This window comes from Mesoplodon mirus, assembly GCF_964341445.2.
Source record: "Mesoplodon mirus genome assembly, chromosome: X".
Classification (NCBI taxonomy): domain Eukaryota; kingdom Metazoa; phylum Chordata; class Mammalia; order Artiodactyla; family Ziphiidae; genus Mesoplodon; species Mesoplodon mirus.
The window spans coordinates 14010636-14035191 of NC_138981.1; the positions used below are offsets into that span (position 1 = coordinate 14010636).

The window sequence follows — 24556 nt, forward strand, 5'->3', positions numbered from 1 at the left end:
ACCTGCCAGTTAACCCAGTTTGTTTGTTTTCTATTGAAGTATAATTGATTACATTATATTAGTTTCAGGTATTCAACATAGTGATTTGATATTTTTATAGATTATACTCCATTTAAAGTTATTATCAAATAATGGTTGTATTCTCTGTGCTATACATTACATCCTTGTATCTTATTTATTTTTTTAACATCTTTATTGGAGTATAATTGCTTTACAATGGTGTGTTAGTTTCTGCTGTATAACAAAGTGAATCAGCTACACATATACATATATCCTCATATCCCCTCCCTCTTGCGTCTCCCTCCCACCCTCCCTATCCCACCCCTCTAGGTGGTCACCCAGCACCGAGCTGATCTCCCTGTGCTATGCGGCTGCTTCCCACTAGCTATCGATTTTACGTTTGGTAGTGTATATATGTCCATGCCACTCTCTCACTTCGTCCCAGCTTGCCCTTCCCCATGTCCTCAAGTCCATTCTCTACATCTGCATCTTTATTCCTGTCCTGCCCCTATGTTCTTCAGAACCATTTTTTTTTAGATGCCATATATATGTGTTAGCATACAGTATTTGTTTTTCTCTTTCTTACTTCACTCTGTATGACAGACTCTAGGTCCATCCACCTCACTACAAATAACTCAATTTCGTTTCTTTTTGTGGCTGAGTAATATTCCCTTGTATATATGTGCCACATCTTCTTTATCCATCCATCTGTTGATGCACACTTAGGTTGCTTCCGTGTCCTGGCTATTGTAAATAGAGCTGCAGTGAACATTGTGGTACATGACTCTTTTTGAATTATGGTTTTCTCAGGGTATATGCCCAGTAGTGGGACTGCTGGGTCGTATGGGAGTTCTATTTTTAGTTTTTTAAGGAACCCCCATACTGTTCCCCATAGCGCCTGTATCAATTTACATTCCCACCAACAGTGCAAGAGGGTTCCCTTTTCTCCACACCCTCTCCAGCATTTATTGTTTGTAGATTTTTTGATGATGGCCATTCTGACAGGTGTGAGGTGACACCTCATTGTAGTTTTGATTTGCATTTCTCTAATGATGTGATGTTGAGCATCCTTTCATGTGTTTGTTGGCAATCTGTATGTCTTCTTTGGAGAAATGTCTATTTAGGTCTTCTGCCCATTTTTGGATTGGGTTGTTTTTTTGATATTGAGCTGCTTGTAAATTTTGGAGATTGTCATTGTCAGTTGCTTCGTTTGCAAATATTTTCTTGCATTCTGAGGGTTGTCTTTTCATCTTGTTTATGGTTTCCTTTGCTGTGCAAAAGCTTTGAAGTTTCATTAGGTCCCATTTGTTTGTTTTTATTTTCATTTCTCTAGGAGGTGGGTCAAAAAGGACCTTGCTGTGATTTATGTCATAAGAGTGTTCTGCCTATGTTTGTTTTCCTCTAAGAGTTCTACAGTGTCTGGCCTTACATTTAGGTCTCTAATCCATTTGGAGTTTATTTTTGTGTTAGGGAGTGTTCTAATTTCATTCTTTTACATGGAGCTGTCCAGTTTTCCCAGCACCACTTATTGAAGAGGCTGTCTTTTCTCCGTTGTATAGTCTTGCCTCCTTTATCAAAGACAAGGTGACCATATGTGCGTGGGTTTATTTCTGGGCTTTCTATCCTGTTCATTGATCCCTATTTCTGTTTTTGTGCCAGTACCATACTGTCTTGATTTAACCTAGCTTTTATTTACGAAAGGTTATCCCAGATCGTGTGAACATGAAAAAAATTGGGGGTTAGTTTCTATATTTCTGAGAGTTTTAGGAATATTCAATTTGAAAAGCACTTATTTTTCTTTAAGCCAGTTGAATAGTTTTTATGAATTAATCTTGGCAGTACCATTCAGAGGTAGAAAAATATCACACATTTATAACATACATATATACACACATGTAATCATACAGATGCAACCAGAGACCTTATAGCTCTGGTTCCAATATTTTAGCCATGAATTAGGTACAATGACACAAAATTCACTAGCTTATAAAAGGACAGTTGGATCTGAACTGTGTTTCTGGCAGTTGGAATAAGTTTACCTGCTCAGAGTGCTAAAGCTTTTTTTTTTTAAACTTATATTCGTGTGTGGGGGGGTTGTTTTGCTTTTTTCATTTGCCCAATTTCAAAATAGTTCCTTTTCTTTAACTTCTGATGAGCTTCATTTTCCTAAAGTTTGCATTTCTAAGAGCTGGCTACCAGGTCCTAGAGAAGGTGGGGTAGAAAATTTACACCTCAAAGGGACAGAGAAAGTAAGTTTTTTTCCTGGCGTTTTGGGGGTACTTTACCTATTATCAGGGGTTTAGAGTAATTACCATTTAAATTTTGTCTTACTTTTCTAAGTACAGGACAGTTCTGTTTCCAGTGACCTGGTCTATTTATAATACCTACAAGTAATTTTGAGATAAATAGGGCAGGTTTTGGAATGGCTAGAATAGGTGAACTTTGAATTGCTTCTAGAGCCGAATTTCTGGTTTTGTGAAGATTTGCAAGACAAAGACAGTTGCTGTTAATTCCTCAAAAAATTGGATTGCAGCCTGAATGGCATCAAGGGACTGACCTACCCATCCAACTACGTTTTCTTCAATTTGCTTTATATCAGGGAGATTTCCAATTAAGATGGAAATCCAATGATTTCTGTGTTCTGGAGTTTCAGGGCTTAATGCAGCATGCCTTTACAAAGTCTGTATAAAGCGTTCAACAAAGGCCTTTGAATGTTCTCCTTTTTCTGAGTGCACAATTCAACCTTGGACCAATTCACCTTTAGGGGAAAAAGCCCCTACTATTGCTTCTGTCAGCCCCTGAATATTGGCCTTCAGCTGATCCATTTCCTGATAATTTGGGAGGAATTCTGGTCATGCTGCCCGTGTGAGTGTGCCTGTTTTCCCTAGGGGGCCATCTGGCTTGTCTGATAACTACAGTAGAATCATGGGTGTGAAGAACACCCCTTAGCAGCCAATCAAGGTCCCTATGAGTGGGGAACTGATTGGCCACTAATCTTTTTAACTCTTCTCTAAATCTGGTAGATATCTTCTGAAAGTGGAGGTAAAAAGAGCTTTGTAATTTCATCTTACTAAGGACGTCCCTAAGGCTGGCCACCATACTCCTTCATGTCCTCCTTTCAAGTTGGTCTTTCCATAGATACCAAGATAATTGTTTAGGCTGAGAGCTCTCTAAAAAATGTTTAAACACAGAAGTTTTTCCAATTCAAAAGATCCACCACTTGGCCATTGATGAGTAGTAGGATCTTATATTAATCTCAATAGCAACTCAAACTTATAAGCCTTTTTATGGCTTAACCATGGATGCAAGAGGCATCCCGAAAGGGGGTGCAAAAGATGCAGCCCTCACACGATTCAGAAAGCTCACTCCCAGCGTTAGCCTAAGAAAGCAAAGACCTTCATTGTCACAGGTGGTAAGAATGGGGTCGTGAAAAGTGTCTCCAGTTTCCCCTAAGAATGTGATATGCCTTCAGTTACAAACCTGCGACACTGGGTAAGCACTAGTGGAATAGGACTTTTCCAGCCCTAAATAAGACGACAAGCTTGAGACGACAAGGGGCCCTTATGACAGATGCCCATGAGAGCCGGTACCATCAGAGAATGCTGCTTCTCAGTTAGTGTCTCGGATCCCCAGCCTATTCAGGTGGTCGCCAGATGCATGCAGACACATGCATCATCCAGCCTGCAGAGACCAGAGAGACTATTCTCACTGGTCATAAAGCCAAGCTCCCAAGACAGAATAAAACAAAAGGAAAATCTCATCTGTCCTATGGTTCTCCTTATGGCAACACAAAAGACAGAAAAGAAAACAGTGACCATCTCTGGGAGGAAAGAGGACCAGTAGAAGACAAAAATACTCGTAACAATAATCTCTACCAAAGTCACAATACCTAAGGAACTGGCTGACACAAATATTTTCTCCTGCTAATCTCAATTTGGAAAAGAAGGGACAAGGTGAAATTTTTACCTTCCTCTCTCAACTGCACCAGACTGAGATCCAGGAGAGCTGACTTTGGTAAGAATTCTTACCCTTCTCGGGCTTCTGCCAGTTTTCCAGAATCCCATCTGCAGGCTCCCAAGTGAGTATGGTATCTCAGCAGCTCCCATGGTAGGTTGCCAAACTATAGGAGAGGAAAAATAATTTTCCCTTTATTTTTCTACGTTCTTGGCTAAGATCCCCCCGCCCCGCCATACCCCCGTAATCATAGACAGATGAACAGAAGAAAACAGGAAAAAAACAGAAGTTTAATAGCATGTATACCTCCTGTATACTTGAGAGACCCAGGAAAACAGTAAAACTTCCCGCAATGGCCCATGACACCACCTTAAATACCACCCCAGCTAAAGGGAAAAGATGATGATGGTGGTGAGGGAGCCAGTTCTGGGAGGATGGTGGGAAAAGTACAACATACACGGCTAAGGTTGTCCTGCGGATTTAAGTCTCTGCCTTCTCCATTGATAAGAGTTTCTAGAGACACAAAGTCATCCTCCTCTACCTGGCAGAGAGGGAGATACCCTTACAGATGGAAATTTCCCTTGTAACTGTGCATGTCTCACAAAAAGGTAACTTCTATTCACTTTTCAGAGCTTTTACTGAAAAGTGAAAAAGGTTTCCACTTTTGTCTGCTTTTTCTTAAAAAAATAACCAGCTCAAGATAAACCTTGTGCCACAGAGGCACGTTTTGGGGTGGCAAATTCTGCTCGCCTTCAAAGATAAACACACATTGAGCTAGCTGCTCCCTTAGATATATCTGGGGAGAGGAATGAGTACTTTCACCTCTGTTACATACACTTCTGTGTTTAGCTGTTTTCATTTTACATTTTTTTTTTCAAAAATTCATTAAAAACTTTAAGAAGTTATGTTTCCTTTGTACTTTCATAGGTTAAGATGCCATATTGTTGAGAGCACTAAGCCAACCACTCTTACATTAAAAGACCATGCCTTTAACATGTCAGATAAAACCAGTGAAGATCTCTATCTACAAGTAAGTGTTCTTTCTTCCTAACTAAAAGTCTTTAATGTTAATCAATATTAGAAATCCATTTTTCCCCACTGACATAAAGCAAACCTTTGGCATAGACACGACAGGAATGCGCTCTTCTTTGTGAAGGGAAGCCAGATCGGAAATGGTAAGTGGTGAGTTACTTCTGGAGATCTTCTAACTAACTTTCTGAAAGCTCCGGCTATTTCAATTTGGACTAGGGACCTTATAGCAAAGCGCATGGTGCTTTGGGGGGTATCGAAGAACTTGATCTCATGGAAAAGGTACCATGTAGTGCATTTAAATTTGAAAAAGGTACAGGGGCTCTCTTTCTGAATAGCTGGTTTCAGTACCTCCAGGAAATGACTGCTTTGTTCCTTTCTCAACTAGAGAATTAGACCTTTTCAGAATGAGAAGAAACAGATACACATCCGTTCACCAACCAAACCTAATTCTGCATTGCGTTTCCAGCTCCCAGCCTTTCAGAGTAGATGGACTGTATCCCATAAACGTTTGTGGGATTTCTCGTATTCCTGTTTGTCACGCACGTGATTATTGTACTGTTTTATTGATACAAACCTTTCGTCCTTGTTTCCCCTCTTTAGCTCAATCGTTTACTAGAAAGTAACAGGAAGCTTGAAGACCAAGTTCAGCGTTGTATCTGGTTCCAGCAGTGGCTGCTTTCCTTAACAGTGCTCTCGCTTGCTTTGGTCATCTCTTTCTTCTATTTGTTGTACAGTTAAAGCAGTGGTGCTCGGTAGGAAACACGGCTTTTCCGTTCATTAGTTGGAAGAAGTAACACCCGGAACTTCTCCACCGTGCGGAAAGGGGTGCACATCTGTGCTTCCTTCCTCCAAGGACATGTATGGCATTCGGGGGGAACTGAAACATGTCTTGAAAATAAACTGTTAGAATAAGGAAACGCTGAAGATAATGATTATAAGAGACTATAGGTAGTTAATCAAGTAAGTAAAGGTATATCTGTTGTGTGACTTAATAGAGATAATTTATTTTTCCCTTTTGATTTAATACTTTTAAAGCTTGTTTTATCATGTATATATGTTAGCTGAACGGAAAAGTAACATGCTTTGTTGCAGCCAAAAACTGTCATCTGCTTTTTTTTTGACAGAATTATTATAGCTGAGCCCACTTATTAGCTTTTCTATTCTATGTATATAGAAGAACATGTATATTGAAAAAACATACAGAGTAATTTCTGTAACCATGACTTTGTAATTTTGAGAACTACTAACAGATGCTACTCGATGTTCTTTTGGAATGTACAACTACTTAATGCCAAACTACCTTTAGCCTTTGTTTCTTATCCGTCTTCCGTAACGGCCTGCCTGCCTTTTATTACTCTCAGACTTTTTAATGAACACTCACACTCTCATTTAGCTAGGATTTGGGGAACTAAGTCTGGTTGGATTTTCTCTAAATTCTGTCAGTCAGTAACGTCCAGAAGAAGAACCTCTCCAGTCTTTTTTTTACACAGTGTCACGTTGCTCTCTCTGGCTGGACACGGACCCTTTTGCTTCACTTACTTTAAAGGCCTGATTCTCCAGTGGACCATCTTCACCCTCCTTTCTAAATGAAAGGAGTTAGATAAAATTTTTTTGAAAAGTTAGTTTTTGAGATGCATAGCAGTATAATTCATTTACCTTTCAATTCCTTGCTAAAATCAGCCATGAGAAGGGAACTTGACGAAAGACTGGAGTATCGGTAGGGGTGAAAAAAATAAATCGAAAGTGTCACTTCTCCGTTTAAGAGTGAAAAATACTGTAAAAACTTCAGACCAGGGTTAACTGACTCACCTGATATATTCTGCCTTTGTCACAGCAATACTGAGGACAGTTCCTCAATTCGTAACGTGATACACCTCGCGCGAGCAGGGCCTAATGAAAGTAGTTTGTTTTCTCATTTAATATAAACAGGTTTGGTCCATGTTGGTTCACATATAAATACTTTATATGAAAGAAAAAAATAGTCTGCCTGTAAAATAAATTTTGAGTTTTGATTGAGCCATGTTTGCAGAATGTTTTATTCTGAGGTTGTAGTGTTGGCGGCTTTCATCTTGAGAACGTGATGATTCCAAAATGGCGTTATGAAGAATGAAAAAATAGAGTTCCTTCAAAATTGGCCTAGGAAATAAAACCTTAAATGGACACTGGTCTGATACTTTGTCTTAATTTGGGTTTTTCTGTTTCAGTTTCCCACCTTCAGATGTTAAAGTGACTGCAGCCCACCCTAAGTACTGTCCATAGTATCTCCCTGTGTGTGTGCACAGCGATTTCCCCTTATATGTTAGATTCCTGGCTTTGTTATAATCTAATCCCGAAGTATCTGTATATGTGTTTTGTTCTTCAGCAAATAAGCGAGGAAATAGTCAAAATTGGAAATGTATTGTCCTGACGGTGTCCCTTTAATGTTTCACATGAAAATTACGTTGACTCACTAAAATGTTTTTCCCTGATGTCTGGCCAGTTGAATATAATAACATTTCTTGTTAACATTTGTGTGTCTATTAAATGTGACTAAGCAAAATTTACTGAAAATTAACCATAAAATCAAAGGCATCTAAACTTTTGTACTTGTCTTAATTGATCACGTATATTTACATTTGATTTTATTGTGTCTTCGTTTGATTTTATTTAATCATGTTTGTATGACTGAGTATGCTATAATTAATAATTTTATTTTTTAATATGTCATTACCTGTTCATGACCAAATTACCAAGGACCAACGTTCAGATTTAAATTATCTTCACTTGGAATGGAAATTCATAGAGTTTCCATGAAAACATTAATGAAATATCATTATAGGCAAGTAGACTAAAAATAAAATTGCTGGTAAACCTAGCCTCAAATTTCATAATATACCATAACTGTTTTTATATCTTGCCACTAATTTTGACTGGATTTAATAGCACTTTATTGTACAATTGCAAAAAAAAAATATATTCCTAGAATTGTTGCCGGTGTAATTTCTCTAATGTTCTGGTGCTTTTCATATATTTTCAGTATTTTTATTACTATATTGGTATTTTCTTTGTATAAATTGATCAAAAGAACATGTTTTCTATTTTAATATGTTTTAGAAAAATAATTACATTTATGCAATAAATATCATCAGGAAAAACCTCTGGTCTCTAATTGATAAAGCATCTTAAAAATCAATGCTCAGGGTTCACTCTGACCTTTCAAAGATCGCATTAATTTCTTCTGGACCTACTTACCTTTTTATAAGGACGGCACCACAAACTTCCAGAGACACAATTGTGTCATCAGGTGAACCCGTCCTTAGTGTGTCCCGTTTCTCCTCGCCCTTCGGTCAGGGTCTGACTGCTCTTTAGGGGAGCTCTCCATTTTCCCAACTTAGCATTGGCCTCACTGTCACAGCTGGGGGCTCCATCACAGAACCTATCACTAGAGTGGCCACACATGTCAGAATTGCCCTACATCCCTCAATCCTAGTACCTATACACCTGCCTGCCGACAGGAACCTGCAGGAAGCAGGCTGACAAGAAGTCCTACCTGGCTGCTGGGCGCATGGCAGGTGGTCCCGGCGAGAACGCACCAGAGCACGGGACGTGGCTGTGGTTCAGGAGGGGCGGCCCCGGATAGTGATGGCAAAGGCCCTGGGGATTGTTTGTGTGGTTCCCCTCGCCACTGGAAGACACAACTCCCAAGTGCAGCTCCATAAAATAGAACGAAAAGGACAGGTCCATCTTCTAAACTGCAAAAGAGGTTGAGATACAAAACCATGGGAGAAATTCAAAACAGAGCCACAGAGACAGACCGGTAACCTACAAAGGAGCCCCACACCTACCCAGGCCTCTGAGGGTGTGGCCTCCTTTCCCCAAAGATGCAATTTTCTAGGAAAGAGCTCCTGTGTGGGGAAAGCTCCAGCTAGAAAAGGATCAGTTACTTTACAGCAACTTAGCTCTTCTCTAAATTTTACCAGCAACTTGAGGTTTCTTGATGTCAGAACAACATGGGTCCCCAGAAGCATAGGACTCCCCTTTTCTTCCTGGCCCAAGGGCACGGAATGGAAGTCCTCCCATTTGTCCCAGCTGAGGGAGTGGTGGTCAGGAGTGAGGGCTCTGAACAAAGAATGCCCGGGTTCAAGTCCCCTCTCTGACATTTGCTACCTGTGTGACCTGGGAATGTTAATTAACCTCTTTCAGCCTCAGTTTCCTCATCCCTAAGTGCCTCTGATACCAAAGTACAACTTCCCAGGATGAGTGTGAAGAGTGAGAGGAAATCTTGCATTTAAAAGCAGCCCCGGAGAGGCTAGCCTGGCTTTCCTGATGTTGCCTCCACCACCTTCCATTCCAGCTCCCTAGAACTTTTCACACTTGGGTTGATATCCTGAATATCCCATCTCACTCAAAGCCAAATGTCAGTTCTCCAAACTTTTCCCTGCTTTGTACTCCCATCCTTGCCTTCTTGGTACTTCACTCTGAATTCTGGTGCCCAGGTCAAGGGACGCATGTAGATGGCCAGTGATGATCAACTGCCTTGAATCCTGTAAAGGAGTATCCCTTACCAGTCTGAGGAAGACTTGGTTTGATGCTTCCTTCCACCATTGCACCCACACCCCGTCATAACAGCACACCCACACCTGGAATTCATCTTGCAATATTCCATTCATAACAGTTTCCCCTTACATTTGTAACAATTCCATAAAAATATCACATAGGATCTTTCACATCTTCATAACAATTTCATTCTTAACACTGAATATAATTACTTCCCTCTAATGTCCAAAGATTCTCTTCCCTACCCTACTCATGTCCCCTGCCATGCAAAGTAAAGCCAGTCTCTTGCACGTGTTAAAATATTTGAGACAACTGGTTCAACTGGCAAGAATACAGAGGAACATCTCTCTGACCCATAGGAACAAGATCATGCACACTTTCAGGTCTTTCTAGAGAATGTGAGTGATCCTTGCAAATACCAGTTGTTCGTGTTCCTTTGTCTGAACAATGTGAGAATACATGATAAGACCTTGTGCTTTACAGATAAGGAAACCAAGAGCCTGAGAAATAATTCTTTTTCCCAAGGTCACAGGCTAGTTGGTTTCAGAGCCAAGAGTTGAACTAGTCTCCCAAGTCCACTGCTTGTTACAACCACTCAGAACTGCCACATCTGAGTAACAGGTTACAATGTTGAAAGGACAGCTCTGAGAACTTTACCTACCCTAAACAGCAGGAGAGGCAAAAGAGAAGATGGAATACTTGAGAAGCAGAGGTGACAAAACACAAATAACCACTCAAGACCCTTGGTTGGAAACTTACTTGGAATTCTAAGCTACAGACAGAACTTACTTTGTGAAAGGTTTGAAACCTACAGGTTAATGTACTGTTTACTTTGATGGAGGGCTGTGTTGTGCAGCATCAACCTTCTGAGAGGTTTATCCATCACTCTGTAGAAGGGCACCTAGTAGGGTGTGCAGCTGCTAGTTGTCTCAGCCATAGTCTAGTCACCTCAAGGAGTCATGTGTTTAATACAATCAGATCATAGAAGTTTTCTATTGCCACGTAACAAATTACCACAAAGTGAGCATCTTAAAACCACCCAAATTATTTCACAGTTTGTGTGGGCTGAGTCTGGTACCGCATGGCTGGGTTCTCTGGTCAAGGTCTCACAACACTGTCAGCCAATGGCATCCTCCGTGGGGGCTCAACTGGATAAAGATCCACTTCCAAGGGCTCACCTGATTAGATCAGATCCACCCAGGACAAATCTCCCTTCTGATGAACTCAAGGATAACTAATTAGAAACTTTACATCTGACAAATCCCTCCTGCTGTGTAAGCTTACCTAAATCATGGGAGTGTTATCCCATCACATTCACTAGCCCCAGCCCCCACTCAAGGGAAAGGGTTATACAGAGTGTGTATTGGGTAGAACCTGCAAGCTCATCCAATCTGGTCCCCTCACTTTGCAGACCAGGAGACAGAGGGTCAGAAAGCTGAACCCAATCTTACCCAGTCTGACTGATTGCTTTGAATTCACAGATGTCCTCACATGAAAAGAAATAGACTAGAACTTCTGTGTTAGGCATCAAATGAGAGTCGCGGAGGACAGTATGTCTCTATCCCGGTTGGCTTTCTCCAGTCTCATAACTTCAGTGCACACAAATATTCAAACTTTTATAAGTCATTTGTTAAGGGAAAGTATGTCTCCACTATTTTAAACATTGATTCAATCATAAACACTCAAGAAACATTCTCATGATGAGTTAATGTGCTAGGGCAAAGAGCACTTCCAGTAATTGTGTGCCTTTGTAAACGAAGCTATAGTGAAAAACAATTAGTCTTTTTTAACTTTCCTTTTTTTTTTCCGAATAATCCATTTCAGTTAGTTTATTTAAATTAGTGTTCTCGGACATACATATGCTCTGTTAAGGTAGCTATGAGAAAAGATTAAAACTAAGAAAGGAAAAAAATCCTTTTCTTATGGAGACTTGCATCATGATTCCCAGCATATTTTCCGTCTAATTTACTTTGTATCAAAGTCCAGTGCCTTGAATTCTATTATTCCAAAAAGTCCCCTGCAAATTTTCAGGTCATTATAGAGCAGTGTATGTATATGTGTGTTGAAAATGTCGCTAGCTTTTTTAAGTCACCCAAAGCTCCTTCTGCATGGATTTGCTATTGCCCATGAATTCAAACTTGATTTTACCTTCTATGTATGTTTGTTTCTGACTGCAAGAAACTTTAAAACTACTAATATTATGACTGTCCCCTTTTGCAGGATCTGGGACTATAACAAACTAAGACGTGAATCATTTGTCTTTCCCATGCCAATATTCCTCTCTCTTTTCTGCAGCAAACCCTCACCCTAATATTGTCATACAGATTCATTCAGTAGAACTTACTATTTGCAGTTAAATTTGCCCTGAACTGCTTTCACCCACTAACAGGCAAATGTGCTTGAGTCAAATACCAAATCACTGTTCTCAGTCATAAACTAAATGTCAAAAATGTGTTTTAGGTACTTTTCCAATACTCCGTGACTCCAGCTACTTCCTTTTGCAGGGGTGGAGAGGGAGAAGGTTATAATTAGGGGGAATAACAATAGTATGATGCAGTCTACCAAAATTTAAATTTTTTTCATGTGGCTGAACTAATATGTTGCTTAAAAGGAAACTGATGTAAAAAGCAAAGCTTCCTTGTAAACCCAGTATTTACTGCTCTGAGATCTCCTAAACCACTTAAGATCTTAGTCTTTAAAGGTGGAGGTGTATCTTATAGAGGAATTATATCCTAAACTCAGTGCTTAGGGCAGAATTGAGTATAGTCAGAATTTTCTTTCCTAAATTCACTGGGAAGGTGCCAAAATAGAGATGGATATAGTAACCATATCTTGGTGAGTCCAAACCTTTCTAACACCAGATAAAGCATTTGGTTTGCTTCATAGTGTGTGTGGGGGGGAGGGGGGTCATGTAGTATAATAAATATATGTATTGTCTTTAAAACTAGAATCACCGTCAGCAAGATTCTCTTAAGAGACACAAGAGAATTGGGAATGAATGAAAGGAAAACATTCACATTTACCATTCTATATACAGTGCAATAGACCATCTTGATTCTAAGAGTTGAGAGCCAGATATAAGTGAGGTTGCTCACACAGTTAAGGCCAAAATCAGAAGTAAAATAGGGGCTTCCTCTTAGACAAACCTCTTTAAGAAGGATCCTCACCACGTCTCCACTTCCACCTTGCTCCCTGCTGTCCCACTCCATTCTAGTGTCTACTTCCATCATTCTAGCAAAACAGTACTTGCTAAGGTCCAGCAACGACCTCCTTATCACTTCTTCCATTGGACTTGCTTCAGCCTGAATCTGAAGTGAGTTCTTGCAGCAGCATTTGGCTGTATCAACCACTAGGTTTCTGAGACAACAAACTCCTGCTTTTCTTTTCTCCCACTTTACTGTCCTTTACTGGCTCACCTTCCTCCACCAGGTCTTCAAGACGTTAAAGTTAGAACTGGGCTCTCTTTCCTTTCTCTCCATAGGTGATCTCCTCTACACCCAGGGCTGCAATTAGCACCAGCAAGCCACTGACCCTTCGATATTCTAACCGTGCCTCCTGTTCTAGGTCTAGATATATGTATCCACCATCAACTCAGCAGTCCCATGTGTCCATCACAAAATGTCAAAAACAACTCATGATCCTCCCCCAGACCTAGTTTTCCAGTTCCTATCTCAATGGATGGTACCACCCTCCATCCATGTAAAACCAAGTGCCCCTAAAACTGAGTTCCTCTGCTGAGTTTCTGATTAACCTCTCTATCCAAAACTTTATTCCCTTTCTTGTTCCACACCTATTCCCCCTCAAGATTTAGGACTATCAAGGAAAAGGGAGGATGGTAATCAAGCAGGACCCTATGGGGCCTTCTTGGGACAGACCTTCCCCCTGCCAGGTCCTCTGCCTGCCTCCTGTTTATAGAAAAACTTTACCCTTTTAGGCCTTCCCCGAGTTAAAAAGAGCAAATTTAATCAGAGGAGTGAGAAAAAGCAGAAACAAAGGAAAACAAGCAAGACAAAATAACAATAGTTTAGCTACGGAACAAATTTAGTTCCTCCTCAAGGACTATAGATAATATTCTGAGCCATATCCTTGAGCTGTTTTGCAAATACTGAAACTCCCACCAGGTGGAAGAAGTTAACTGCATGTTAGCCACAAGCACATAGACCCTAGACCAGTTGGAACCAGAAGGTTGATGATGCTGAGTCCCAATTACCTCACCACCGACCAATCAGAAGAATGTCCACAAGCTGATCACATACCCTAGAACCTTCTCCCTCACCTCATCTTTAAAACCCTTTCCCTGAAAGCCAACAGGTCTTTTGAGCCTTAGCCACCCATACTCCCTGCTTGGCCTTGCAATAAATGCTGCACTTTCCTTCACCACAGCCCAGTGTCAATAGATCGGCTTTACTGCACGTGAGCGAGCAGAACCCAGTTTGGTTCAGTAACACATTTACACCAGCTAGAAACCTGACCTTCATCACTGACCGTACAGGGCTCCTCCCCCTCTTCACTGCCATCCCCCTTCTTCAATCCACAGCATCTCTCACCTGGACTTCTGCAACAATCTCAGGCAGTGTCCGGGCCTCCCCTCTGACTCTCTGCAGTCATTCTTTCATACTGTAGTCAGGGACATTGAGGACTCTTTGAAAATGCACATCCTATCATATCACTCCCCAGGTTAAAACCTTAAGTGTCTTCCATGGCTCTCAGCCCATGATTAAATTTCCTAACTTGGCCTGCAAGCTGCTGAAGGCCGACCTTCCCAGCCTCATTTCCCCCCTCTCTCTCCCTCTAAATAGTCTGGTTCCATCTCTATGCCTGGAACTTCCCCCCATCCCAACCTCCCACCTTCAAGGTGGCTCTCAGCTCCTCATTTGTTCATAAAAGGTACCTCTCTGCACACCCTCACCACTCTTCTTCAACATGGTATTGGAAGTCCTAGCCAGAGCAATTAGGCAAAAAAACAAATAAAATAAAAGGCAGCCAAGTTGTAAATGAAGAATAAAACTGTCAGATGACATGATATTATATATAGAAAACCCTAAAGACCCCACCAAAAACTGTTAGAACTAACATATGAATTCAATAAACTGGCAGGATACAAAATCAATATACAAAAATATGTTGCATTTCTATACACTAATAATGAACTATCAGAGAAATTAAGAAAATAATCTCATACACAAGTGCATCAAAAAGAATAAAATACCAAGGAACAAGTTTAACCAAGGAGGTGAAAGACATGTACAGTGAAGCAATATTAGTGAAAGAAACTGAAGAAGACACAAATAAATGAAAAGGTATTCTCTGCTCATGGATTAGAAGAATTAATACTGTTAAAATGGTCCATATTGCCCAAAGCAACCTACAGATTCAATGTAATCCCTACCAAAATTCCAGTCCATTTTTTCACAGAAATTGAAAAAGCAATCCTAAAATTTGTATGGAACCACAAAGACCCTGAGTAGCCAAAGCAATCCTGAGAATGAAGAAAAAAGCGGAGGCATCATGCTTCCCGATTTCAAACTCTACTATAAAGCTATAGTAATCAAAATGGTATGGTATTGGCATAAAAACAGACATACAGATCAATGGAAAAGAATAGAGAGCCTAGAAAAAAACCCATGCATATATGGTCAATTAATTTATGACAAAGAAGCCAAGAATATGTAATGGGAAAAGGATAGTCTCTTCAGTAGACTGTGTTGGAAAAATTAGATAGGCACATGCAAAAGACTGAAACTGGACCACTACCTTACACCATACACAAAAGTTAACTCCAAATTGAATGTAAGACCTGAAAGACTTGAATGTAAGACCTGAAATCATAAAACTCTTAGAATACATGAGGGTAAGCTCCTTGACAGTGGTCTTGCCTATGATTTTTTGGATTTAACACCAAGAATCAAAGGCAATAAAAGTAAAAATAAGCAAGTGGGACAACATCAAGCTAAAAAGCTTCTGCACAGACAACAATAACAAAAAAGGCAACTAGCAGAATGGGAGAAAATATTTGCAAATCATATATCTGATAAGGGGCTAATATCCAAAATACATAAAGAACTCATACAACTCAATAGCAAACAAACAAACAAACAAAACAATACAGTTAAAAAATAGGCAGAAGATCTGAAGAGACATTTTTTCAAAGATGACATACAGATGGCCAGTAAGCAAGGTACCTTAGGTCAACTGTATAAGGCACATGAAAAGATGATCAACATCACTAATCATCAGGGACATGCAAATCAAAACCACAATGAGATATCACCTCACACTTGTCAGAATGGCTATCACCAAAAAGACAAGTAATAACAAGTGTTAGCGAGGATGTACAGAAAAGAGAACACTTGTGCACCGTTGGTGGGAATGTAAATTAGTGCAACCACTACGGAAAACAGTACGGAGGTTCCTCAAAAAGACTAAAAACAGGGCTTCCCTGGTGGCGCAGTGGCTGAGAGTCCGCCTGCCAATGCAGGGGACATGGGTTCGTGCCCTGGTCCGGGAAGATCCCACATGCTGTGGAGCGGCTAGGCCCGTGAGCCATGGCCGCTGAGCCTGCACACCCGGAGCCTGTGCTCCACAACGGGAGAGGCCACAAGAGTGAGAGGCCCGGGTACCGAAAAAAAAAAAAAAAAAAGACTAAAAACAGAACTACCATATGATCCAGCAATTCCTCTCCTGGGTATTTATCCAAAGAGAACAAAAATACTAATTCAAAAAGATATATGCACCCCCATGTTCACTGCAGCATTATTTACAATAGCCAAGACATGGAAACAACCTGTGTCCACTGATGGATGAATGGATAAATACACAATATATACACAACAGAATATTATTTAGCCATAAAAAAATAAGAAATCTTGCTATTAATGACAACATGGATGGACCTTGAGGACATTATGCTAAGTGAAATAAATCAGAGAAAGACAAATACCATATGATCTCACTTATTTCTGGACTCTTAAAAAGAATCACCAAAAAATGAGCTCATAGCTACAGAGCATGGAGGTGGAGGGTGGGCGAAATGGGTGCAGGGGTCAAAAGGTACAAAGTTCTAGTTATAAAATAAATAAGTTCTGGGGATGTAATGTACAACATGGTGACTACAGTCAATAATACTGTACTGGATATTTGAAAGTTGCTAAGAGAGTAGATCTTTAAAGTTCTCAACACAAGAAAAAAAAATTCTGTAACTACATGTGGTGATAGATGTTAACTAGATTTGTTGTGATCATTTTGCAATATATATCAATATTGAATCCTTATGTTTTACACCTAAAACTAATATAATGTTCTATATCAATGATATCTCAAAAAGAAAAGGCCTCTCTCTTTCCAAGGACATGGTTGATCAGCTTCCACTATCAGATGTTCCCATGATACCACCATGTTTTCTTCATAGCACTTATTGCTGCTTATATTTAGATATTTATGTGACTTTTTTTTAATTGAAGTATATTTAATTTACAATGCTATGTTAGTTTCAAATGTACAGCAAAGTGATTCAGTTATACATATATATATGCACATATATATATTCTTTTTCAGATTCTTTTCTATAGGTTATTACAAGATACTGAGTATAGTTCCCTGTGCTATACAGTAGGTCCTTGTTGTGTATCTATTTTATATATATTAGTGTGTATATATATTTTTTGTTTTTTTAAATTTTTGGCTGTTTTGGGCCTTCATTGCTGCGCGCGGGCTTTCTTCTAGTTGCCGCAAGAGGGGGGCTGCTCTTCATTGCGGTGCGCAGTCTTCTCATTGCAGTGGCTTCTCTTGTTGCGGAGCACAGGCTCTAGGCACTTGGGCTTCAGTAGTTGTGGCTCGCAGGCTCTAGAACGCAGGCTCAGTAGTTGTGGCGCATGGGCTTAGTTGCTCCATGGCATGTGGGATCTTCCCGGACCAGGGCTCGAACCCTTGTCCCCTGCTTTGGCAGGCAGATTCTTAACCACTGCACCACTAGGGAAACCCTATAGTACTGTGTATATGTTAACCCCAAACTCCTAATTTATCTCCCCCCCACCACTTTGGTAACCATAAATTTGTTTTCTATGTCTGTGAATCCATTTCTGTTTGGTAAATAAGTTCATTTGTATCATATTTTTAGATTCCACATATAAGTGATATCGTATATTTGTCTTTCTCTCATTTATTTCACTTAATATGATAATCCCTAGGTCCATCCATGTTGTTGCTTGTGTGACATTTATTAATGCCTTTCTCCCCATTAGACTATAAACTCCACAAGGGGAAGGGATGACATTCACCATCGAGTCCCTAGCACCTAGCATATACCTGCCACACGGGTGGAGCCTACTTAATGAAGGAATTAATTCCTTAGTTTTAAAAAATAGACTCTTCTGAAGTTCAAGGTTAGCCTTCCCCTTCCTCGTTTCTAGCTTTTGTTAATTAAGAATTAATTAATTGTTAATGTCAATTAATTAACATTTACCAAGCACAGCTTTAGGCAAAGCATGTAACTTGGTGGTGTAGGAAAAATATCAAGTAAAAGAGACAGTGGCTGTTCTCAAAGAACCTAGAATAGCTGGTTTGCAGCCCTGAGGGGAATTATGGGTCAGCAAGGCCATTGTCTTTCCAAGCCTCACAATGATGGAATTCCTTCCGTCATGCGTCATGGGCTCACTAGGACCGGACAGTGTTCAGGCTCACCCAGATGTTGAGTGAGCAGGAAGCTTCCCCCAGCTTTTCTTACCTTACTCGCATCTCAGCAGAAATGACTATAGCTTCATTAATATCATGCCCAAGCAGTTTCTTTTTTTTTTTTTTTTTTTTTTCGGTATGTGGGCCTCTCACTGTTGTGGCCTCTCCCGTTGCGGAGCACAGGCTCCGGACACGCAGGCTCAACGGCCATGGCTCACGGGCCCAGCCGCTCCACGGCATGTGGGATCTTCCCAGACCGGGGCACGAACCCGTGTCCCCTGCATCGGCAGGCGGACTCTCAACCACTGCGCCACCAGGGAAGCCCCCAAGGAGTTTCTTAAGTGCTGCTTTCTCTCTCCATAGGCCTGCATTTCCCCCCAAGGAGATCCCTTAGAATACTAATTCTACAGTTTACTCTGGGCCAAAAGGCTTCCATCGTCATACAATTTTGAGAAACACTGTATTAAACAAAACTGAAGTTCTCCCCCATAAACTTTCTCAGTCTCTTTAGTGTACTAATGTGCCTGACAAATCTCTGAGAATATTATGTATTTCCTCAATTTTTATAACCATGGAATCCTCTTTTCAAGCAATATATTTTGGGACTAAGTATCCTAAGAATACACTTGGGAAAACATTGTGTTAGGAGTATTAACTCATGTTGAAGGGATCCTGTATGCCTGTAAGCCCAGCCTGCAACAGAAATTTGTCAGAGCCAAAGGTGATGCTTCCAAGTTAAAATGCCATGACACATGTAAATATAAAGATCTATACTGCTCAGCCTGGTATAGCTCTTTAGACTCTCATTTTCTAAATTCCATTTGTAAAAGTAACTGAATACGGCAGAAAGTCTATTTTAACTCAATGCTACCTGCACGCTCCAAGACCTTCCTGTGGATTTGCATTTCGATGTCCACTTTCCCCCCTATAGCTAGTTTATATGTTAGTCATGACCAGACTGCCTATGTCTGACTCTCCCTTCCTTCCTAACCCTATCTGGACCAATATTTGTCTGCTACCTTTCTGTGGATCAAATATGTGAAACGTGTTTCTGACTCCCTTAGATGGAAGCTTACCATGAATGGCAGCCATTGTTGCTCTCTGCTCGGCAGGATTTCAGCCAACCCATGCATGACTTTGGGCCCCAGCTCATAGCCCATAGGCAGCTATTACCTCCGGGAAACACACCCGCTTTTGTTGGCTTTCCTTCACTAAGGGCAAATCCAAATAGACCTCAAGGCCATTATGAGAATCCTAATTTAGGTGATTTCATTACAGCCATTAAATGTAAGTATGTTTCAAGTTAATGGCATTTTCTAAGTATTGACAGACTTGGATATAACTGCATATAATCCTATCATCTCAGCCTGCCTCTCCCTGTGTTAATGGCATTTCCTTTTTGAGTCTTCTTTTCCATCTTGATGTTTCTCTGAAGACAGAAATTCTGCTGAGTACTTCACTTCATGCCAGTAGTAGTTTCTTCTTCACTTACATCTTGAATTTCAAAGGTTCTGGCACTGATCTTTGGCTACTTATACCTATTAACCTTTCCATTTCATGGCTTAAAAATCAGTATACAGGGGCTTCCCTGGTGGTGCAGTGGTTGGGAGTCTGCCCTCCAATGCAGGGGACATAGGTTCGAGCCCTGGTCCAGGAGGATCCCACATGCCGCGGAGCAACTAGGCTCATGTGCCACAGCTACTGAAGCCCACGCACCTAGAGCCCACGCTCTGCAACAAGAGAAGCCACTGCAATAAGCCTGCGCACTGCAACAAAGAGTAGCCCCCGCTCGCCGCAGCTAGAGAAAGCCCGTGTGCAGCAACGAAGACCTAACTCAGCCAAAATAAACAAATATGTAAAAAAACAAAAATCAGTATACATTTTTTGTTCAAGGTTCAGGGGAGAATAAAAAGGTGACTGACTCCTGTGAGGTACCTAAATACAAATGCATTTTATTTACTCCAGGTACATTTTTCTCTAGCTGTTGAATCTACTGTTCTTTGACTCAATTATAGGTGAAATTTCCACGTGCCTTTCCTTGCCCACAGGACTCATTTTATTCAATATTGGATTTGCCTGTCCTCCAGTAAAGAGCATGCATAATAGTACTAGACTGTTTGCCAGGCAGCCCCTAAACAAACACGGCTTGAATCAAATGGACTGCAAGTTCAAAGTTTTACAGTTTCAGGAAGTTCCAAGAGATAGAAATCTGCTTTGTTGCCCCTCAAACGTAAGCTTGGAAAAGCCAATCAATTATGAAGGAGCTATAGAGGCACCAAAGAAAATATCACTTCTCAAGAAGGACCTGGTAACCTGAGAGAGAGACAGAGACAGAGAGACAGAGAGACAGAGAGAGACAGAGACAGCAAGCACAATAGAGAGTCCTTGGCCCTTTTCAAAGAGTGAGTTCGAAGGAATCAAGAACCTATGAAGACACAGACCTACTAGAGAATGGACTTGAGGACACGGGGAGGGGGAAGGGTAAGCTGTGACGAAGCGAGAGAGAGGCATGGTCATATATACACTACCAAATGTAAAATAGATAGCTAGTGGGAAGCAGCTGCATAGCACAGGGAGATCAGCTCGGTGCTTTGTGACCACCTAGAGGGGTGGTGGGATAGGGAGGGTGGGAGGGAGGGAGACGCAAGAGGGAAAAGATATGGGAACATATGTATATCTATAACTGATTCACTTTGTTATAAAGCAGAAACTAACACACCATTGTAAAGCAATTATACTCCAATAAAGATGTTAAAAAAAATTGCATATAGACACCATCTCAGGTGGTTCATATGCACATTAAAGTTTAAAGAACACTGATCTAAACAACTCCTTCCTTTTGCTCCAAAGTCCTTTTTCCTAAGGGCCTTCCCAGTTTATTTGACTTTCCATCATTCCCTTGGCTGCAACAGTTTTGGTTAGAAGCTATTATGCTCTTTTTATGGATTTTGCTAGCTAAATCGTTTGTGGCCATTTATAAGTGGGCTACGTATGTATATTCTTTAAAATAAGTTAAGCATTTATTGACTGTTCTCTAGGTACTGGGTACTGTGCTGGGCACAGTGTTACAAAGAGGAATAAAACATGGGCTCTATATCCTCAGGGAATCACAGCCTTCGGATGGGGTGGCCCTGGCCCAGGTTTAACATATGGGGTATCACTTACACAAAAGGAGCCATTTTTGTCAAGAAACTTATTCATTGTATGCTCTGATAATTAAAAGGATGACACTGACATTTTCCAGCTGGCCCTGAAATCCACACATTCCAGGTACATTTACCATAAGTAATCCTATACAAACCTGGTATATCCTGACAAAAACATTCCATAGGTAAGGACTCCCCATTAGCAAATACCATCATGAAGTCCAAATACCACCATGAAGTCCAAATCTACAAGATTTGCTCAGGTCATTTTCCCCTGGTGTGACCCCAAGGTGGGAAAAGCTGGATTGCAGATCAGCTGTTAACTCTTTCCTTCCCACTTATACAGCTGTGTCATGCTGGGAGCTGGCTAATGAAGCACACTGCTTAGAGAGTGTGGGCTTTTCAGAAGCAGAAGGACAGGAGAGGCAAATTTCTAAAAGACTTATGTGGAGAATAGTTGACCTTATTCTAACAAAACTCATCCTGGAAATGTAGCATCTGAAGCAGGGGAGGCATTCAATAAATATTTGCTGAATGAATGAAAATGTAAATCTGCCTTAGGGGAAAGAGCTTAGAACACTAACCATAACACATCTCTGCACTGGTCTTGAGGCAATTAATGATTACCCTCTTCCACACTGGTGGAAGCATACCCCTTGTGCAGGGTTCACCTTGCACAGTAAAAAAAAAAAAAAAAACAGGCAGGGGGGCTTCCCTGGTGGCGTAGTGGTTGCGAGTCCGCCTGCCGATGAAGGGGACACGGGTTCGTGCCCCGGTCCGGGAAGATCCCACATGCCGCGGAGCGGCTGGGCCCGTGAGCCATGGCCGCTGAGCCTGCGCGTCCGGAGCCTGTGCTCCGCAACGGGAGAGGCCACAGCAGTGAGAGGCCCGCGTACCGCAAAAAAAAAAGAAAAAGGCAGGGTATGGCCTGACCTCTATTTGGTTGGGTCTAGTTGTTAGAACTGCTGGTGTAATCACTAGTAATAAATGGCTCTAGGTTTATTCTCATTTCAAAAATTACTTTGATATTCAGCTTTGCAAAACGAATTCAGATGTTTAATGCTCCACTGAGAATTAATGGATTCGTTTAATGTTCGAAACCCATGAGCTAAACAGAGTTTATTCTGGGGACCATTATTCAACATTCTGAGGCTCTCCAAAGCACCTATAAAAGAGACACCTTAACAGGTGCCATTAACAACTTTCTACCCTCTAAGATGGTCCTCGGAAACAGAAAATACTAACCGAATCCTCTCCTGGCAATCGCTCCTATTAAGTATGTTTCCTTTGGGTGCTAATTAAATGGATTTTTGCTTTCCCGGATCTGTGAAACTACTCCCTTTCTTATTTAGCTCCTTTAGATAACCCGTAACTCCACTACTTTGTCTCCTTTATTTTCTTTATATCAAAAAGGGATTCCCAGGGACTTTCCTGGTGGTCCAGTGGTAAAGAATCCACCTTCCAATGAAGGGGATGCAGGCTCGATACCTCGTCGGGAGACTAAGATCCCACATGCTTCAGGGCAACTAAGCTCGCGTGCCACGGCTATAGAGCCCATGTGCCCTGGAGCTCTCCCGCCACAACTAGTGAAGAGAAAACCCGCACGCCACAACGAGAGAAAGCCACACGCCTCAACGAAGACCCTGCGTGCCGCAACTAAGACCTGAGCTGCAACTAAGACCCCAAAAATAAATAAATAAACAATAAATGTTTTTTAAAAGGGAGGGATTCCTGAATCTAGGGCTAGCTACCAAGTATTGCCAGGACTGGAGAGAAAGGCAGGGCTTTTAAATTATGATTAGAGCCAAGAAATGTCACTGGAAGGCAGATGGGGAAAGAAGGGTTGTTGTGCACACTATAGCAACCCTGCCTGTCACTCGTAAGGGGAGAGTAAAAGGGCAAGTCTGCATCTACGAATAGGTTCTACAAATAGCCACTGAACAAAAGTAGCAACTCGCAGGCTTCGCTGCCAACACAAGGATTAGATTCCTTCTTCCCAAGTGAGGAAAGTGATTGGTTGTACTGGAAAGGGCTCTTGGCTCAAAAAGCCCTTGGAGTAGATGGTGGGATGTTCAGGATATTATGTGGGGGACGTGTCTCTCCAGGTTAGGAAATACAGGACCTTTGAAATTCACATAGTTCTGTGCAAATCCAGGCACCTCCCATAAATCCTCAGAATAGTTTTGAACTGTTCAAAACAAGACAGCAGGGCTTCCCTGGTGGTGCAGTGGTTGAGAGTCCACCTGCCGGTGCAGGGGACATGGGTTCGTGCCCCGGTCCGGGAGGATCCCACATGCCACGGAGCGGCTGGGCCCGTGAGCCATGGCCGCTGAGCCTGTGCGTCCGGAGCCTGTGCTCCGCAACGGGAGAGGCCACAACAGTGAGAGGCCCGCGTACCACAAAAAACAAAAAAAAACAAGACAGCAGGCCCCAAATGGAATTGCTTATGCTAAGCCTCATGTCACCAAACCAAGACTTAATTACATTTTCGGCTCTCCCAGAAACGGAAACTTAAACCAGTCGATAAGGAAATCACCTGATCAGCACTAGTTAGGTAAGCCACCTGATAGACCCCTGCCATCCCCTGAAGGAAAGGAACCCTGCAATAACCAACCTGCTTTTTTGTCCAGAATGACTTCCTGGTTCCTGCTTCCTTCTGCCTATAAAAAGTCTTCCACTTAGTACAGCTCCACAGAGCTCCTTTCTATCTGCTGGACTGGATGCTGTCCTTCAGCAATCGCTGAATAAAGCCAGTAAGATCTTTCAGACGTACTCACTTGAATTTTGTTTTTTATCAGAACTCAAAACAAGGCAAAGATCATACAATGACAAAGAATAAAGATACAGGACAAAATTAAAACAAACTGTAACTTATGTTAGTTATATGATTTTTTGACACTTTAAAAATGTTAACTATCAATCATCAAAAAACAAAATTAAGAAGAACTGTCACTGGGGCATCCCTGCTGGCTCAGTGGTTAAGAATCTGCCTGCCAATGCAGAGAACATGGGTTCGAGCCCTGGTCCAGGAAGATTCCACATGCCACGGAGCAACTAGGCCCGTGAGCCACAACTACTGAGCCTGCGCGTCTGGAGCCTGTGCTCCACAACAAGAGAGGCCGCGATAGTGAGAGGCCCGTGCACCGTGATGAAGAGTGGCCCCCGCTTGCCACAACTAGAGAAAGCCCTCGCACAGAAACGAAGATGCAACACAGCAA

The 24556-nt window shown here is 41.4% G+C and overlaps 1 protein-coding gene and 1 long non-coding RNA gene across 2 annotated transcripts in view; one reads left to right on the plus strand and one right to left on the minus strand.

The window, feature by feature from the left end:
• Positions 1-8082, plus strand: part of MOSPD2 (motile sperm domain containing 2) — a 66932-nt gene extending 58850 nt beyond the window's left edge. The window contains exons 14-15 of the mRNA XM_082609004.1: positions 4882-4984; positions 5587-8082. Coding sequence (XP_082465130.1) covers positions 4882-4984; positions 5587-5724 — 241 coding nt within the window. The 3' untranslated portion in view covers positions 5725-8082. The remainder of the gene's footprint in view (positions 1-4881; positions 4985-5586) is intronic.
• A 127-nt stretch (positions 8083-8209) lies between these two features.
• The window catches only part of LOC309796511, a 32382-nt gene continuing 16035 nt past the window's right edge, over positions 8210-24556 (minus strand). The window contains exon 3 of the long non-coding RNA XR_014292470.1: positions 8210-8717. This is a non-coding gene — a long non-coding RNA (uncharacterized lncRNA). The remainder of the gene's footprint in view (positions 8718-24556) is intronic.